At 50.5% G+C, this 18,318-nt stretch overlaps 7 protein-coding genes across 7 annotated transcripts in view; 3 read left to right on the forward strand and 4 right to left on the reverse strand.

Annotated features, from left to right (window-relative positions):
• The window catches only part of A1O9_01679 (uncharacterized protein), a gene marked incomplete at both ends in the record, with an annotated part of 741 nt that extends 443 nt beyond the window's left edge, over window positions 1–298 (forward strand). The window contains one exon of the mRNA XM_013410837.1: window positions 16–298. Within this exon, the coding sequence (XP_013266291.1) occupies window positions 16–298 (283 nt within the window). The remainder of the gene's footprint in view (window positions 1–15) is intronic.
• Window positions 299–2,008: 1,710 nt separating this feature from the next.
• Window positions 2,009–3,225, forward strand: A1O9_01680 (uncharacterized protein; the record flags this gene model as incomplete). The annotated part of the gene is made up of 3 exons (XM_013410838.1): window positions 2,009–2,216; window positions 2,298–2,755; window positions 2,869–3,225. 3 exons carry the CDS (start codon window positions 2,009–2,011, stop codon window positions 3,223–3,225), a joined length of 1,023 nt encoding a protein of 340 aa, XP_013266292.1.
• Window positions 3,226–5,294: 2,069 nt separating this feature from the next.
• On the reverse strand, window positions 5,295–6,572 carry A1O9_01681 (uncharacterized protein; the record flags this gene model as incomplete). The annotated part of the gene is made up of 1 exon (XM_013410839.1): window positions 5,295–6,572. The coding sequence occupies one exon, from the start codon at window positions 6,570–6,572 to the stop codon at window positions 5,295–5,297; it is 1,278 nt and encodes a 425-aa protein (XP_013266293.1).
• A 1,320-nt stretch (window positions 6,573–7,892) lies between these two features.
• A1O9_01682 (uncharacterized protein) lies at window positions 7,893–9,611 on the reverse strand (the record flags this gene model as incomplete). The annotated part of the gene is made up of 3 exons (XM_013410840.1): window positions 7,893–8,166; window positions 8,252–8,956; window positions 9,046–9,611. The coding sequence occupies 3 exons, from the start codon at window positions 9,609–9,611 to the stop codon at window positions 7,893–7,895; spliced, it is 1,545 nt and encodes a 514-aa protein (XP_013266294.1).
• Window positions 9,612–10,289: 678 nt separating this feature from the next.
• On the forward strand, window positions 10,290–11,406 carry A1O9_01683 (uncharacterized protein; the record flags this gene model as incomplete). Its single annotated transcript, XM_013410841.1, has 2 exons — window positions 10,290–10,527; window positions 10,682–11,406. The coding sequence occupies 2 exons, from the start codon at window positions 10,290–10,292 to the stop codon at window positions 11,404–11,406; spliced, it is 963 nt and encodes a 320-aa protein (XP_013266295.1).
• Window positions 11,407–11,857: 451 nt separating this feature from the next.
• A1O9_01684 (uncharacterized protein) lies at window positions 11,858–13,204 on the reverse strand (the record flags this gene model as incomplete). Its single annotated transcript, XM_013410842.1, has 1 exon — window positions 11,858–13,204. The coding sequence occupies one exon, from the start codon at window positions 13,202–13,204 to the stop codon at window positions 11,858–11,860; it is 1,347 nt and encodes a 448-aa protein (XP_013266296.1).
• Window positions 13,205–14,571: 1,367 nt separating this feature from the next.
• A1O9_01685 (uncharacterized protein) lies at window positions 14,572–16,299 on the reverse strand (the record flags this gene model as incomplete). Its single annotated transcript, XM_013410843.1, has 1 exon — window positions 14,572–16,299. One exon carries the CDS (start codon window positions 16,297–16,299, stop codon window positions 14,572–14,574), a length of 1,728 nt encoding a protein of 575 aa, XP_013266297.1.
• Window positions 16,300–18,318: the final 2,019 nt, after the last annotated feature.

Here is an 18,318-nt window from a genome sequence, read left to right on the forward strand (position 1 = left end):
CGACAAGCCATCCAGCTACGACAAGCCATCCAGCTACGACAAGCCATCCAGCTACGACAAGCCATCCAGCTACGACAAGCCATCCAGCTACGACAGAGCCTCAAATTATGACAAGCCATCCAGCTACGACCGAGCATCGAGCTACGACATGCCTTCCAGTTACGAAAAGGCCAAGTCATGCGACCTACCGAATTCATATGACAAGCCAGCAGGATATGATCGACCAGCAAACTATGAGTCTGCTCCGGATTCTTACACCAACAAGCACAGTTACAACGCCAGGCCTGCAAGCTACTAGCTGGGCGCAACCAGGTTCAATGCCATCGAAGAGAGTGAAAACTTAGGAGTTTCCATATGACGTTGAGTGATCAGACGTAGAGGACGAATTGAGATCCGTCAAAACCTGCAAGCCACACTCCTTCGCTGCACGAGGGGCGGACCGAATGGGGTAGTTAGTCGGAGACTCAGGATGGAGAAAGAATGAAATGCCAAGAGGTGCTTATTGCATACTACATAGTGCCATAATTACTGACAAACGCCTTGACTTCTTTTAGAAGACCCATTTGCCTCCTCCGCCACAGTGTCGTCCACAGGAGTACTGAGGTAGCAACATCTGTAAAGTTTGTTCGTTAGTCCGGGAGCGACTTGCCAAACCTAAGTGATTAGAAAGGACGCAGACTTTGCCATGTTGGAAACATCTCTGCCCCTGGCCCGCTACTCCGCGTGTTTCCATGCCATCTCATGCACCCCAAATCCTCCAGCTCTTCCTGCATTAGTGACCTTAAGGCTTACAACCCTAGAATTTCTTAGACAACTCTTGGAAGTGTGGTAGTCTTTGGGGCCACTCACACCTCAGGTAAGCTTCTGAGCATCCCTTAAGCTCTAGCCGCTCACTCTATCCCCGTATATCCACATGCTAGCGTGAGATTCTTAATGCATATAATAAGCGGAGAAACAATGCTTGACTTCAGAGTCTTGGGTGGGAGTGGGCATCCAATTCCTTGAGTTTTCACCAACCACTTGACGAGGACATTGCCCGACGTTACTGAACAATACATTCCTCGGTTTTCATGGTTGTGTATTTCGTTGAAATGATGCTGCCTCCACACGGGCGATGGCAAGAAACACTGGGATCATGCCTTCTCCACCGAGATCAAGTGAGTGGAACGGTTAATTAGTTGCTAACAAGTTACTTGCTTCAATATTGAAGGATGGGACCCAGCTAGTGGGACAGGTCACGTCTTCGCATGCCATGTCGCGGAGTATGCAAATCGCCCCTAGATGTCGATGCAGTAACAAGAGGCACTCTCAACCTACTGCTAAACACTGCTCCTTGACCAAGTCACGAGCAGCTTTCTTAGTCGTGCTAAATTCCAACTTCTCCTGTGGTCGCTTTAGCTGCCAAAGGCAGTTATCTCTCCTCACGATCTCATAAGAAGCTAACGAATCATTTCAACCTTTCAGTCCAGCGACAAGGCTAGACAATGGGCTCTATAGACGCCAACCCTCTGGCCGTGGCTATGGATATTCTCATCATCGGAGCAGGCAAGTACTCCAAAACATTTACGGATACTATCTCAAGTCCCCCTTGCTCAAAGAAATGGACTTATCTCACAATACAGCTTCCTCACTACAGGAATCTCCGGTCTGTCGACCGCCTTGTCTCTCCAACAGAAATGTAATCAGTGGAAGATCACAGTTTTAGAAAGGCATGATACCCTGCAAGCTCTCGGCTCCGTCATTGGGATAATGCCCTCAGGGACCCGAGTTTTGCAGCATTTGGGGCTCCTAGACGACGTCTGGCGTGTCTGTGGCGACATAAAACCGGTCGTCAACTGGAGACGGTGGGAAGATGGGAGGGTACTCATGACCCAAACTCCGCCGGAACGTGAAGGGCTGTTCGGTATTAGGTATATTTCTGCCCATTGTCTGTTTTGTCTAGTTGCGCCGTTTCTTCTCTGTCAAAGTCTGGCTCCTCCAAGCTATTGGTAAAATGAACCCCCTGATCATGGGTACTGATATCATTATCAATCACAATTGTAGGGCGGCTACAGGCAAGCGAGCAGATTTCCAGAAACTCCTTTACGACTCAACTGTCAAGCGAGGAATCAATGTACGGTTCAACAGCGTTGTATCAGCCTTGGACGACGCGGTACCCAGTGTGACACTGACATCAGGCGAGACGATTAAAGCAGACCTAATCATAGCGGCAGATGGTAAGCTCCCCTTCTCCCGGGCTAATTGCATGCATTACTGAGCACCCGACAATCCCCCATTTTGTCTGACAAATTACCAAGGAATCAACTCCACGATCCGCCGAACGCTCTACCCGCATTCAGAACAAACTTTCAGCGGGATCGACGACTACATGACCTCAATACCGCGTTCTGTGCTTGAATCCCACCCAGATCTAGAACCACTCCTGGCTTCCGCCAACCTCTGGTGGGGACCGACCGGCGGCGTGATAGCCGGAGTTTCAGGCGTCGGCTCTGAAGAACGATACTACGTGGAGTTCTGCCACATCCACGGCAGCGCTGGAAGCGAAGGCAACTGGTCCAAGGAAGCAGACATCGGTGAACTGCGGGAATTGTTCGCCGACTGGGATCCTAGACTGCGGATGCTGCTGGAGCATGTAGAGAGTGCGAAAGTCTGGAGGCTTGCTTATACACAGGCTGGGTTGGAGTGGGTTAGTCAGAGTGGAAAGGTGCTGCTGGTAGGCGACGCGGCGCACGCTATGCTGCCTCACGCCATGGCGGTAAGTGAGATTCGAAATCCCTTGCTTGTTTAACAGTCGATTCGTTCATGAAGGGGGTTTGCGGCTGGCGAGAGAAAACGTTGAATTTTTCGCTAATCTCTCGCGCTAATAAGGGTGCAACAACCGCCATTGAAGATGGCGCCTCGCTGGCAGAATGCCTTGGGCGGATCACCTCAGCCACAGAGATCCCCAAAGCACTGCACGCTTTCCAGTCTATTCGCAAGCCTCGACTCGCATTCATCCAGAATGAGGGCCTGAACCGAGCCAAGATGTTCCACCTGCCGGACGGACCGCAGCAGCAGGGCAGGGACGAGATGTTCAAGAAGAATCCCATGATGGGAGCCCCCGCCTGGGACGGTAATCATATCGATAACCCGCCCGATGAGACGCAGCGTCACCTCGGAATGCCTTACGTTGTGGGCCATCAAGTGATTCACTTTACGAGGAGGAGATTGGATGAACTTTGGTAGGGGAGTGGGTAGGATATAATACTGTGGAAGGCATGGAAGGTAATACAGTATAGTATGAAAAAGCTCAGTCATTGCAACAATAGCCATAAGTTCCGGTTCTGTTGTTGTTGGCCCTTGGGTGCCTAGTCCGAAGAACAAGGCATTTCGACACTTTGCGAACTTGACTGTCCTCCGCGCCTGTTCCTCCACTAGTCTTCTTTCATGTCTGATAGAGGTGTTCTTAGTCATTCCCAGCCGATTTGTGAACGTGTGTTTAGGCACCTGCCTCCTCTGTCCCTTACGGGACAGGGAACAACGAATTCATCCAATCTGTCCGATATATATCCAGATTGTTCATGGCATAATGGTGCCTAAGATGATACTCATTGTTAAATCAATCTGTTACGGAAAGGCTATACCTATGTACCTGCGCGTACATGGTTATAGCACGATCACTGTTTAGAAAGAGTAGCAGCTAAACTATCTGACGATCTACGTCGGAATCCACTGTATACACGGATAGTTGTTCAGCCCCAATAAAGCAAAAAGGATCCGTTTTTTACAATCAGCGAGCGGCCGATGATCTTAAGCGCCTCCGGGCATCGACCACCACCAACGCCACTACTGTCGATACTTTACGGATTTTCTTGGCATTAACATATGTTGATACTTTGGTCTATTACACGAGAAGGATTCTAGAAAGCCAATTGACACTCGGCTGCGAGTTTTAACTTCCAGCGTCAGCACTTAACGCTCCCGCCCAAACCGGCAACGACCTTCCCACTGCACATATGCCTCTGGTGAGACCATACATGACCCTGACACTGCCAAGCTTGGAGTGTTCGCATTTCGCAGCCGCTGTCTCCTTTTCCTGCTGCTGAAGTCCCGCTTCCGCCACGGCATGCTCTCAGGCAAAGTCCGTCTGCGCACTCACTATCTCGCTCGTGTTTGCCAAGCGGGCGTTCGGGATCTTCGGGCATCGATACAGCCGGACAATCAGTGGACGTGAAATAGCTTGCCTATGAGGATGACCAATGTGGGGATAAACAGCAGAATGACTCTCGGAGTCGAGTTTTCGCGTGTGTGCAAGCGATGTAATGTCACGAGATACTGGGCGAGTCTCGTTTTTGGAGTTGTGAGTACAAGCGAGCGCCATCGCGCCGATGGAGAAGTGTATGAACTCCCCTATACCGGGAGATGGTCCATGTGTTGTTAACCTTGTTGAATGATGTATTTTGCACGTGGAGTTATCGAACCGTGCGGTCACTCTGGTTATAGAATATCAGTTGTGTGCCGTCGAAATGCCCACCGTGATGGGTGTCACTGTGAACCAGAGGGCAATTCGTAGGATGTGTTCAGGAGGCCAGACCGGTTTTTTGACTGGGAAGGCTGCAATCATACTGGGTTTGATAGCAGGGTCGATGAACCAGGAGAGGCATGCTAAGTAGTCCATGTCCTTTCCTTTCCCATGGGGCAATAGGACCATTGCGCAATGCTTGTTTGTATCATAGTCTCCAGGGATGTAGGTGGCAACTTTTCTGGGATCTGAGAATTAACTTTGATCCTTTCTGCTGAGGTCTCAGGCCTGAATCATGCTTAACTCTATACGGGGCTCCCATCCAGCTTGTGACTGTCGACGGTGAAGGGTTTTAGTTGACTTTTACCGGTGCTTGTCTGCCCGCAACCCGTAGCACGCCTGCTGAGGTCAAGTGCATTGGTGGAAGTAGAAATACCCAAAAGGCTAACGAAGACAGAGAGTAGCTTCATATTATCGATTTCAAAGCCTCAGAGGGATAAGTAAATAGCTTAACTCTCTACAGAGCACGGGTCCCTGCTGGCCTTTTGTATCAGCCCACACTTCTGCAATCACGGTCGCGATGGACTTTTCGAGCACGACGAGATGGGAAGGACCGAGCGAAGTCAGGCTCAGCGTCGTGCGAAGGCGAAAGTGCATAGGACTTCAGATGACATGACAATGCTGACGCATATTATCGCACAAGTTAGCACGAACGAGAACAATCTTCGTTGGCGGATTAACCATCACCCCAACTCGACAAGTATAGCCTTGCCATTCAACCAAGTCTCAAATTTCAAATCTTTGGGCTCCGCTCCTGCCTGAGTGGGTTCTTCGCTCTTTGCCGTCCTCCAATCTCTCGCCTCCAGCGTTCGTCGATGGTCTGCTTTTCTACGAGAGCCTTGCTCTTCCATGTTCGTTCATGTTCTGCCTCATGGGAAATCCACCTTCTCATTTCATCACCGATCCATGCTGCCGTTTCCTGCGCTGTCTGCCTAGGTGCTTCGAGAGGAATCATGTGACCTACACCAGGGAGTGTGACATTCTTGACGCGCCCCTCGCGAAGTCCACCACTGCCTCCAACCCCTGTGCCTGTCCTCGAGACTTTCAAGTCATTGAATTCGCTAGTTAAAGCTGAGACACGGCCGGGATCGGCAAATATGTACAATGCACTCGGACGAAGAGACGGGAGGGCGTGAAAGATTCTAGCCGGTTCAGGGCGATAAAATGGGTAGTTAATGGGTGACCGTGGATCGATATCCGCGTGAGTTCTTCGGTCGACGGATTTGTCATCGTGCCCAAATCCAAAGTAATTGGGCCGTAAGTAAAAGAAGACTTCCTGAGCCGGAGATGTGGTCAACGATACTGGGCCATGCGCGTTGTGATCCTCTATTTCACGAAGACCATACTCAAGCCAGAGAGGTAGCACTCTCGGATCCCATGCCTGGTAGAATCGATTGTTTCGGAAAGATGTCTCAGCCTCCTTACGACTAGGCCACCAGTTTCTCCTGAAGGTGGTCGATTTCGCGGGACCGCTCTTTTCTTCCGGAGTCACTTCTGCCGACTGCACCTGTATACCAGGGTCTAGGAGCACGAGTGTGGTGAAGAGCCTCGGGTGTATATATGCGAGATCAACCAGTTGCGCTCCACCAGCGCTATGACCGATGCCTAGGATAGGACGGGGCATTTCTTCTCGTTTGAGGTTTACGAGATGAAGGAGGTCCCGTGCGTGATCTGACCACGAGGGATCATTGCCCAGCAGACTTTGATTTAACTGCCCACTTTCACCTTGACTGGCGAGATCTGCTATCCAGATTGCCCTAATGCGAAACCCGTTCAACTTGGACTCATCAAGCAAATCTGTCCAGAAGGGCTCATAAAGTTCTTTGGGAATGGCGTTTGCGTGGGCACCAAGGATTGTCACATCTCCTGGCCGAGGGGTGGCATTGTCAAGTGGAATATACTGTTTTACCTGAAGGTATAGAACGTCCTCTTGCGCGTTGGCCAGTGCACATGGATATTCGCGGATGTGCTGGCACGGGATCTTGTGCGTGACGATCTCGAACCTGGACATGACCGCTCCTCTTGTTGTGATTCGGAGGAGGATGCGTAGAGCGCAAGGGACCGATTAACAGAGCATTAACTATGATATATTGTTCTTTGTAGTGCGGGTGGCCGTCTTGTATCCGTGGGCAGGAGTCCTGCTAAGGTCCATGGTTTATGCCGTTCTTTATGCAACTTCGGCTATTTCCGGCCCGACGTTGTTGGGTAGGAGTAAGCTTCTTCTTGTTAAGCGACAGCTGGGCAGCTTGTCGCTCCCTCCGCCTATCCGTAAAACGTTCTTTGGTAGGATAAGAGGACGGATCAACTAACGCCAAGCACCACATTATGCAACACACTAGATTATGTAAGGCAATCGAAGAATTAGCAAAGTATATAGACTCAACTGCCACCAACGCCAACTGCATGACACTTATTTAAAAAATTGGTACAGCATTCTAAGGTTCTTGTTTAAGTCGGCTAAATAAGTTTTAGGTCTCTAAAGAAGAAAGAATACTGTCCAGCAGGGCCTCAGAGCCTACTAAACATCTTAACCTAACCCGCACTCACGTGGTAGTTTAGCAGGTATTAGGTCGGGTCAACCCGACCCTCCCGCTAACTGCGGACCAATCTTGTATTTGCATAGACAAGCAAGAGAGTGGTGAACAGACGCACGAACCCAGCCTCGGTCTCCGAGTGGAAAATCTGCAGCGGTGGATCAAGGCTGATCTACGTAGGAGCGGCAATAAGACACGTATACAGCAAGACCTATTGAACTAAGCCCATTCGCAGATACCTTACATGCGTATCAAGTTGCGGGAATCGAGGTTCGGGCTCGAGCCTCGAGCTATTTTACAACTCCCTCACCACTCACCCCTAGCGAAAAGCGGTGTTCAACACGTCTCTGGTTCTTGCTTCATTCAAGGAGTACTGGTCTACGAGCATGTGAATGATAGCTCGAATGCTAGTTATTGGGAGTTCAAAAGACATAGACCGTTCAGAACTTCCTGAGTCGGGTTCAAGGTTCTTAGCTCTCCTGACGAACATCTCGCTGGCGCCCGCCGAAATATTCCCGATCTTTGTTGCTGTGAGCATCAGGTGAGTTCAATATTTCTCCATTCTCCAGCGTTAAGTGAACGCCCTTGGAACGAATAATCTCCAAGCGCCTGGCATTGTATTGGGCTCACGGAAGCCAGACGTCGGAAGTAATATTGTCTCCGTTGCAGGTGAATTGAACCTTCAACCTTCCATTGTCAGCTTTGCGTGGATGCCTGGAGGGTCATGTCGCTTGCCGTACCTTTCTGTGATGGAGCGTTCTTCAAAAGGGGCGAAGCTGGTTGAATGCTGCGACTGTTTAAACTGTCTTTATTGCTGACAATATCTCGCTTGCCGCTCTTTCACGGCCAGTGTTGGCAGGGAAACGCGCGGCAAGATCTCTTGCGCGCCTGCGAATCTCCTCCGCTTTGGGTCCTAGCAAAGTTTCTATCAGTGACTGGGCTAGCTCACCCCCCTCCCATCGAGGTTTTGCTTTCTTGTTCGCCCATTGGCCGACGCCCAATATTTCGACACGGTTCCCAAAATCATAGCAGTCCGCCCATGCCGGGAGAAGGACTTGTGGCACTCCAGCACTGCGGACGCCATAAGTTAGCCATATCCTCTGAGCAGCAGTGATTACTTTCGCAGCTCTAAGTGTAATGACGTGTGCAAACTCACCATATTGATTCGTTGAAGGAATTCGCACCACCGTGATGCACGGAACAGACCACATGGCCAGAATCAAGTACGGAGAAGGGCTCGGCAGTGATCCAATTCGTGATCCGGACACGATCTGCATCCATCTCCGGGCCTAGCGTGTTGCAAACGCTCGACCAGGCGCCCGAGAAATCGTTGGGTTCAAGTTCAGTATCAGCAGGGGGCTTTCGCTGTAGTTTCCACAGGATCTGCAATTTCCGCCATTCCTCAAAGCCTGCCGCCTGAGCGTGGCTCAGCAGATCTCGAAATGCTTTGGCCATCTCCGCAGCCTCCGAGACATTCATTTTCAAGTGCGTGCCCAAGTTGACATACACAGTCGGTCCTTTCTTCAGCCACTGTTCCAGAGAAGGGTCAGAGCTGCCTATGCTGGGAGCCGCGCGTATGATCGGCCCACAATGGACAACGTGCTTAGGTAAAACTGTGAATGGGTAGTCGAGTTCTGGACTACTGGCAGCAAGGATCCGTAAACCTGGCGGAGCCGGTTTGAGCACACCGAGTTCGTTGGCAGTCATGATATTTGTAGCCGGACTGATTTCTTTATGGATATACTGTGAGGTTCTCTTCAGTCTCTGATCTGTTAGAAGCATATATCCTGCCACCAGAACGAGGAGGATATTGTAAGGAATGAGTTGTATAGGAAGAGGAAATGGGAGCGCAGCGCACACACTATTTGTTGATGATTATCCTGTTAGCTGTCTTGTTACTGGCATCGTCTTGTTCTTGAGTGAACCGCGAGGTGGTGACTGAAAACTCACATGGGATATTTCCACAGCATAGCGAGCCCTGGCTGTAGGGGTACAGCAAAGTCCTTGATTGTATTGGGTGCTAGCACGATCCAGTTAATGTCAAGATATTGGCACAACGTCAAGCCAGGTGCAAAAAGCGGATCGACCACGGTGATATCAGGGTTGACATCACTGAGGATCTTCTCAGCCTGGAGGTAGATGGCACCGAACTCATGAGGTTCCCAAGGTAACATAATTCCTGGTATGATGAGGATATTGCGTGCCGAATTCACCAAGCCCGGCGTCAAATCGTATGCCTCCAATACACCCACTTCCGGACGTTTGGCTGCGTCGAACTGTGACAGACCATCAATTCCATGGAAGATAACCCGTTCTTGCTCCATCTTAGGCGGATTCTGTTTCACAGCCTTGTCTGATAACTCGCGCACAGCCCCCTCAAGTGGGTGGAAGGACGCAATATGTATCTCAAGATCCGTCGCAACGTGCATCATGGCATAAACCGAAGCAAGAACGACATTTGCTTGGCCGAAGTCGCTATTCGTGAAGAACAGGATTCTCCGCCTGTGCACTGCCATTTCATTGATAGATCTCGCGACCACAAGCCCGTGACTCTTGACTCTTGAGATTTGAAGATATCGTGAAAAGAGGTTGATCTCGGCGAATAGGCCACAAGAGTGGTCTTCTAGACTCGGTGTATGGTGCTTCGCAATACTATCTACTAGAACGACCTGAATTGGGGCAGTCTCGGTCAACGTTCCAGGCCATTATATATGCGGGAGTCCCTTGTATGCAGTGGCATTTTGGAACCCGCCCCCACCTTCGACTAAGTTGGCTTTCCAACTAGCCGGGTTTTGGCGGCTGACAAACGGATTGCCCGAAATGATTTCTTACGATATTTGAGGAGAGTCCACTAAATTTCTTTCTGCAGTGTTCAGCTGGGGGATGTTTAAGCTGACAAACGGATTGCCCGAAACGATGCTTACGATATTCATTACTTGGGGAGATGGTAGAAGTGTCTCCACTTAATTTACAGGTTTGTTCTGGGCAGCGCTTCAGCTCGAGGATGGTCGGTAATTATCAACAAAAGATGTGATGGTCTGAACATCGTCCTCCAGATTTCACCAATATCGATCGCTGGGACCTACGACCGACTTAGTAGAGATAGATGTGGTATATATTGTTTGATCTATTCCCTTGTCAACTCTACTCACCTTTCATGAAAGAATTTCCTTTCGATACTTCATCTGGCCCAAATGTATTTGTTAGCATCCTCGACGATTTTGTCTCTTTGGTTCGCACATGAAGCCCACCGCAATATCCACAAACGTCAAACGATAGTGAGTGCTCAAAATCTCCCAGCTCTTCCTTTTGTTCAGTCAGATCTTCCATCTGTCGAGACAGGCTGCGCGCCAGGTGATGTCGTGTCGCCTCATTGGCAGGCAAACTCCATCGACAAATACATGTCTGGATACCCTAACTTTGGCGAAGCTCGTAAGCAATCTTGGTGCAGATGCCTGTGGTTCCTTGCCGACAGCTAAATATATGTCAGTGGAGTATTCCCGAAGTTCCTTCAAAGCGACAGTCCTGATTTGGGATTTGACTGCTTGGATTTGAGCAACCCGTCAAAGTGGCTCATTGCTACTAGCTTTTCGATATCATCGGAACCCTCGACTCTCATTGGGACTGCTTGCGGCAGCTTTCATGAGACCCATTTCGGCTTCATCTGCCAGGCCTGGGTTAATATGTACAACAACCTACAGTTCTAAGAGAAACCCTCTCCACATCCCGGCTTGGGTACATGACGGCCTGTCCGATCAGAATCTTGATATCTTTCTTAACTCCCACCCACCCGGCGCGGTCGCCGAGATGCTCAAAAGCGGTATTCATCTGGGTCTGTTCCCAACACAGGCAGAGTACCAATCCGCCATGGAGCGAAGCCTCAAGGTCTTCCTGGACGCCCAGCTCTGGTCAAAAATCGATATGCAACTCATGATCACAAATCCAGATGATAGGGGTCTTTGCATCGCAGAAGCCGCTCGCCTGATCCGCGGTCAGTGCATGCAGTTCAAGTATCCGGATGGGAGTAACCTAATCACCCCTGCCACGGGTGAAACCCCTCGGGATGCAATCGGTGGTCTCAGCAGTGCGGGCTTGGATTTTGACAAGGCCGTGAACAATGTATTGGATTGCAATACCGCAGGAAAGTCGGCGAGTGATGTCGACTTTGAAGGATTTTTTGCCTCGGGAGAACAGAGATCGCAAGATATACCGGCATGTTTGTTTGGGCTTTACGGTCATAGGTTTGCTGGAATTCACTTGAAGTCCGTACATGTTTGCGGCGGGGATTGGGCAATGAACGGTACTAGGTAGATAAGTGATGAGCGCACTGGTATCTCTTCTCTTTGAGCGAGGCATACCTCGATCTCTCTGTATTATTTTCAAGTTACCTCTGCACCAAATTCCTGCCCAAGCCGTTATCAGCTACAATGACTTACATAGATCTAAATTCCTTCTGCATCTTGCCACTGATTTACCAACTTCTCCGAGTGCATTGTGTTCGACAGTCATCTATCTAGACTCGCTAGCATCCAATCAAAATTATGTTGCGAAGGTTACAGGGATGAAGAGCAGAGGGAGGTAGCCACGATTTCTCAGGTCAGCGCAGGCAATGAGTCAAAAACATAAAATCCCATACGATATTGTATTTCAAGAGCTTGTGTAGGAAAAACCCGTTGCACATACTGGTAGATCCAAAATGGCAGAATAAATTCCCAGGGACTTGTCAAATGGTGGTCGATTGCAATGCCCACTCTCTGCAAAATCAATAGCCTTCAAACTCCTTGACCAAGTCCCATCTTGCCTCAAACAAGCCCTCGACGAAGCGGTCCATCACACAGTCAGCATACACGAAGCGCGTTAAAAGCTTCTGTGCCTCACGCCATGTCCTTAGTCCTAGGAGTTGACTCGTGTATGCGAACCGCACTGAGTGCCAGGTAGTTTGCAAGACGGGCCGCTTGCCCGCTTCGTTGGAGGCTTGTTCTGCACATGCGCCAACGAAGAAAATATACAGTAGTGCGTTATAGTAGTCGATAGCACCCGAGTACATAGTGCCAACTTCGTGAATTGCAAAGTTTGGTTTGTTGCCATAGAGAAAGCCCCGCTTCGCTATGTACGTCAGGAGGACTTCGATTTGTGGCTGCAGATTCTGGATGGGGACGTAGAGCAGCCATCTCTGGACACGAGACAGGAAGCCATAGGCAAACGACATTGCATAAGATGAGGAGAGGGCAAGGCATGCTTGTAGCTGTCGACGTACGGCTCGGGAGGTAGGTGTCGCGGGTGTGATGGTTTCCACCAAGTCGAAGAAGAGCGTCATGGTCCATGAATTTAAGGTTGAGCGACGAGGATAGAGCCAATCGAAGAACCGGTCGGCTTCGTCGTACTTTTTATCTCGATCCAAGTCCTCGGCCAAGCAGTGTGCAGTGACGAATTCTCGGTGCATGGAAAGGTACGTGCCAAGACGGGCAGAGAGTGGATCGTCTGGGAGCAGGAATGCGTCGTCCCCGTACCGATATTGAGACTTGGCTTCGGGGCTGATCAAAGTGTATTCTCGGAAGCAGCACTGGTCGTAGAAGGAACCCGGGTCATACTGGCCGAAATCCAGGGCTGGTCGCGCCATTACATGTCGGCTGTGTACGTTTTCTCCGTGGATCACTTGGAGGCGGATTGTTGGCGTCAGAACATCTATGCCTCCGAGCTTCTGGATCAAGTCGGCAAATGCTCGCTTGTGACATTCGTTCACAGACACGTCACCTTGGTAGAAAGCCAGCGCAGCGTTGTACCAGATACATTGAAGTAGGGTTTCGGAGGGTTTGTGGGATTCGACTATGCGGCTGCGTAGCAAGAACAAGCTCTTATTTTGTTGCTTTAAAGCCATGGGCCATATTGTTGCGTAATGCTCTGGTTCTTCAAAATGTGCTTTGAGGCTGAGAACGCTGGCGTACCAGCCATAGAGGCTTTGCTTGTCGGGAAGAAGCTCTTTGACTCTACTCTGCCAGGTGAGCTGGACATGATGACGGGATTTTGGGCTTCGATTGTGTCTCTGATTGAATGGCATGAAGATGCTCCGAAGCATCTCGAGGGCGTCTTGCTGGAAGGCGGCACTCATTGTGATATCCGCGGCTGACGAGTGGCCGATGCAGTAGTCAAGGCCGGACTGCATCCGAGTCCCATGATTTCTTGGACATGTGCGATCTGGTTCGGTGTCAACGTCTGCCCGCCTCAAGCATGACCTGAGCTGCGCAGGTTTAGAATTGATCAAGGTGCTGTTGTGATTGTGTGTTTTTCGAGACGTATTGGATTCAAGTTGCCAACAAATTGGCTTGGGTGCATCTGCATCAAGAAGCAGACTCGTACGATTCGCACTTCGTATTATATTTAGACGACGTTGTGACGGATCTCCGCTCCTTGACTTTGGTGGTTCGCGTTGAAAGGATGACGTTGGGCCGCTTATCTGTCTTGTTTTTTTCGCTTGCTTTCTTGCCCACCGGGAGTAATTCCGAGAGACATGGGAGCTGATTGAGAACCTCTCATCTGAATCATTGGTATTCAAATTGGATGCGTGTTTATTGACGAAATGGAATGACCCTTTGAAAGGAGTAAAAGGGTCTGAAGACTCCATGTCAGGTCGTACAATAAATATCGCGTTTGGATTTCCCGATTGAGGCAGTGAGCGACGAACTCGATAGCAATTTTAACACCTGGCGTCCTCACTGCGCAACGACACCTCATTTCCTAATGTACATTTGACCCTTCGTAGCCTCATGTCTTTTTGAATTCTTTGAAGCTCTGTTGAAGATAACGTGTAGGAGCCTGGTTGGCCATCTGTGAAGGCGTGTTTGCCATGGCATGCCGACGCTGAAAGCGCTGGGGGCTGGGACTTCAATGAATCGCCACGATTCCCAGGGCTTTCAATTGTGGCAAGTCCATGTTCGTTAGGCCAAGAAGAGTCTACCGATTGCACGGGGTTTGGGTCCATAAGCGTTGGACAAGCCTACCAAGGCGCCGGCGCCGTTAGCGAATGTTCTGTGTTGCACATACTTGGGCTTCTTGGCTTCCTGTCTGGTGAGAGTTTCGCGCCTGGTCCTCAACTCATATATCAGGGGGGTAGTTGGACTGGGATAACCTGGGCTCGAAACTAGTGGTCGGCTGAAATCTCCATATGAGGTTTGGTCGATACCTGAGATGACATGGTTAGAGAAGCCAAGTCGTAATATTAGCGTGCATGCCCCAACGTGACAAATTGCGCCGCAGACGAATGTAAGATGAGCTACGGGTCATCGGGTGAAATTCCTGTATGTGCCTGTCCGGGGTCGGCGAAGACGACGCTCGCCGCACTTCCTATTTCGAACTTTGTGATGACTAAGCCAGTTACGGAGGCCGAGCACCCAACTACATAATGCGAATTACACAGAATTCCGATGCGAGTAGCTTTCCTTCCCGTGGCAACACGTTCTAAACCTTTACGTGACTCTATTAGAACAAAGCAGCAGCCACTGCCAGAGCAAAGGTGACGCTCAGACTACCTGCCTTCTGGGAACCCAACGAAGCCGCTGCAATACTGGTGTACAAAGCGACTGTCGGCGAGGTGGTTGAGACAGTGGCATTGGATCCAGTGAAGCTGGACCCTGCATTGGAGCACACCTTGCCAACGTCGGAGGGAATCGATGGGAACTTGTCTACGGCGTCCAGGATCGCCACCGCCATTCCGCCCGACAAGTGGCTTTGCACGTGGCAGTGCAACAGCCACGCTCCTGGGGTGTTGGCCTGATACCTAAACACCATCCACGCGGCGCCTTCCGCTTCCGTGCTCGTGTAGCCGTCCACAAGCGGTGGGTTGTCGAGATTGAAATCTACCCCGGCGGATTGAGCTTCGGCGACAGTAGTGTAGTTAAAATCGCCAGTACCCGCCCCGATAACGAAGAATTTGTTGGCGTGTTTGTGGATGGGGTGCGGCTCGGCCAACGGGCCAGCTACCTTGATGATAAGGTCCACCCATTCGTTGTAATTGGTCCTCAGTACAAGATCGCTAGTGGGAATGTCTGCTAGGGACTGGTAGAGAAGTGGCGGAGTTTCATCATCTCGGCTTTGGTTGTATGCATCTGCCCCATTCAGAACCCAAGCCCATGACAACGACATTTCCGGGTCCTTCATGATGTCGAGAACGAAGGTTGCATCCGCCGTACTCGAGACCGCCTCCGCAGGGTATGGGTAAGCCGCAGCCCTATCTAAGACGGTGATGGTGGTCGTGTTCTGTCCACCATAATTCATGACAGCTTCAGCAGTGGTTGATGGCCCTGAGCTGCCTTGATAAGACAAGACGCCATACCCCGAGATGACTTGGTTCAAGCCGCTGTTCGCCACGCGGATGGTATAGTCCGCTGGGGTTTGATCGAGCTTGACCAGCACCGAGATTCTGTCTCCATTATCGACTTCAATCTGATCCACCATCTGAGGTTCGATATAGTGGCCATTAATCTCGTAGACGTATAGCTTGTGGCTGTCGATCGTGATCTTGAAGAGTGCTGTACCACTGGGACTGATAAAGGACAATGCCGCCCAGTCGTCCGCCGCATCGACGGGGTAGGTAAAGTTCGTGCCGGTATAGGACGTGCATTCGTAGTATGCGCCAGCGGGCAAGGCGGCCAAGTTGCGGCTGTAGGCACCTTGGACCACGGTGTTGTTGGGAGGGATACACCCCTTCGCAGTTAAGGACGTCCCGTTAAGGACAAGCTCCGCCTGGGCAGCTTCGTCGACGCTGAGGGTGGCTACTGATAGGCAGTAGGACGATCCCATACCATTCAGGACGAAAGAGTCTGTGCAGGAGTAGTCAATGTTGGCGGACTTCTCGATTTCAAAGAACTCGTTGAAGGTAAAGCGATTCCAGTCGGCTGTAAGGACTGCCTCGACGTTCGCTTCTGCGGCCTCCATCTTCTGAATGTCGGTAGAACTATTGCTAATTAGAGAGAATGGCCTAGTCGCTTTTTCCGCGGGGGAGATAATGATTGCCCCATATAAGCCATCCATCATTTGACCTTTGTAATGGCTGTGATAGAAATAAATGCCAGATTCCTCAGCTGTCCACTGATAGTTATAGCTGGAGCCTGGTTGAATCGAGTATTGAGAGACACCTGGGACTCCATCCGCCCACGGTGTCCCCAGCTGCCGGATGCCGTGGAAGTGAACACCAGTTGCGTTGGGCATGTTGTTGATTACCGTAAAGTCAACACATTCCCCAACTGCGAGTCTCAGAGGAGGGCCCGGAAACGTGCCATTGGTCAAGATCGCCTCTCTGGAGAAGATGTTCGACGGGTCCGTGAGTCCCCACGTCAGCTCGATCAAGAAGGGTTTGCATGCTGCAGCCGTCGAGCAGATGGAGGAACTGGAGGACGCGGATGAGTTCGAGTACGCAGAGGCACCGACTGCTGGGGTCAGCCAAGCCGCGATTCTTGAGAGCCTCATGGGCAAGAGCAACTAGGTCAACCTGGAAAGGGGTAGAAATGAAAGCGACTGAATGGAAAAGAACCGGGCAAAAACAAAACGAATGACTTTGGTGCTGCGTGCGAAGAGAGCGAAAGGATGAGTTCAGAGGCCTGTATTCTTCAAGGAAGGCGGGTAAAGGAGCACAGTTAAGTTGATGAACCATTTCTGTGATCGGCCCGTCTCAGCCAGATTGCTCTCACAAAAGCAAGGGAGAATACTCCAGGCGAGTTCCGGCCGAAACCCGCCATTGCCGTCGCATGGCTGGTCCTGTGTTAGCTGGAAGAAACATTCGTCCCCATAGCATGTTCCCACAATCTGATTGAAGGGCGTTTGGTCGACAACGCGTAAGCTGCAAGTCCCAGAAGAGAAATTGTCAAACAAGTGACATCTCTACCGGCCACAACAACAGCCACAGCAGAGGCTCAACGGCGACCAATGCAATAATTGCTGGGTATCGAGTCTCTCGATATTGGTCAATGTATGAAAGGAGACGAACTCATGTTGCCACAACCCGGAAAGAGATGGGGTTTGACCCCAGTAAATGAGAACCGCAGCTAGCCAATCCAGCGTCAACGCCTCACGGCTTGAGAAGGGTGACGCGACTCTAGGCCCCACCATCTATTTTTGGACCGCTGCGTCGATGAATCATGCCGTGCTATCCGACAAAGGAGATATGAGATATGAGGCATGATTCTGATAACTTTGATGTCGATTATCAAATCACGCGAAACAAAGTGCGGAGGGAGAGGTTGAAGGAAAAGAGTGCGCCAACCCAGGAACATATCCGTTGCACTCAGGCGCCAAGGCGGACGATCTACGGGGACAGGCGCCCAGCAACATATGAAGTTGATACGCTGAGTAAGTACCGGGTGTCTATCTGGCTAGCTACAACTTCGCAGTGCAAAAATGAGTGTTTTATTCAGACAGCGGCGAGCATATCGCCATCATTTCCAATGCTGAAATTTGAAACAGGCTCCAGCGTGTATACGTAATGAGTGACGAATTTGAGCCAGTGACCAGGCTCTACAGGGGTTTTCACAAAGGTGTGGACAAAGCTTTGAAGAGACCCTCTTCGCTAACCCGAGTGGGCACAGGTGGGAAGCATGGACGCACAAGAGCAGAAGGACCACGTCCTCTCTCAAACAAAACTTGGGGAGCCCTATGAGCAACTACAGCAAGGTGCAGAGCCCATTTGAAAGCTGAAGAACCATCCATCTGTGAACCACCCAGCTGTGGATGAGCCGCCACTCCTTGAACCTGGCTATACTGCGCAAATCCAAGGACTGTAGTGGCCAGGGCATATGAAGACTACGTAATGAAGAGAGTTGGACTAATTTTCTATGGTTCACTGTCGCCATACTCTTTGCTACTGATCGATCTTGTAATCCCTTGACCGCGAGATTACACCCAGGCCTCGTCAACTAAAGCGGTGCGTACGTATATCTCGGACCTCCCTGCATAGAAGCTGGTCCTAATCATATTTGCGCACACATTTGCGCGCTTCGAGTACCATACGTCCTCAACCGTCGTTATGGTCGTGCTTCTCGATGTCCTACTCACCACCCTCCTCCAGCCCATTTGGTCACGCATTCAGACCGTGGAATATTGTGTCAACGCTGACGACAACCCAAGGGGTCACTATTAGAGCACTCGGATTCTCGCCGCCCACGTTCTTTATATGCTTTCTATACCAGGGCTAACATACAATTGCTTACAGACAGTCAATTGCAGGACATCTAG

This window comes from Exophiala aquamarina, assembly GCF_000709125.1.
Source record: "Exophiala aquamarina CBS 119918 chromosome Unknown aczIA-supercont1.1, whole genome shotgun sequence".
In the NCBI taxonomy this organism is placed as follows: domain Eukaryota; kingdom Fungi; phylum Ascomycota; class Eurotiomycetes; order Chaetothyriales; family Herpotrichiellaceae; genus Exophiala; species Exophiala aquamarina.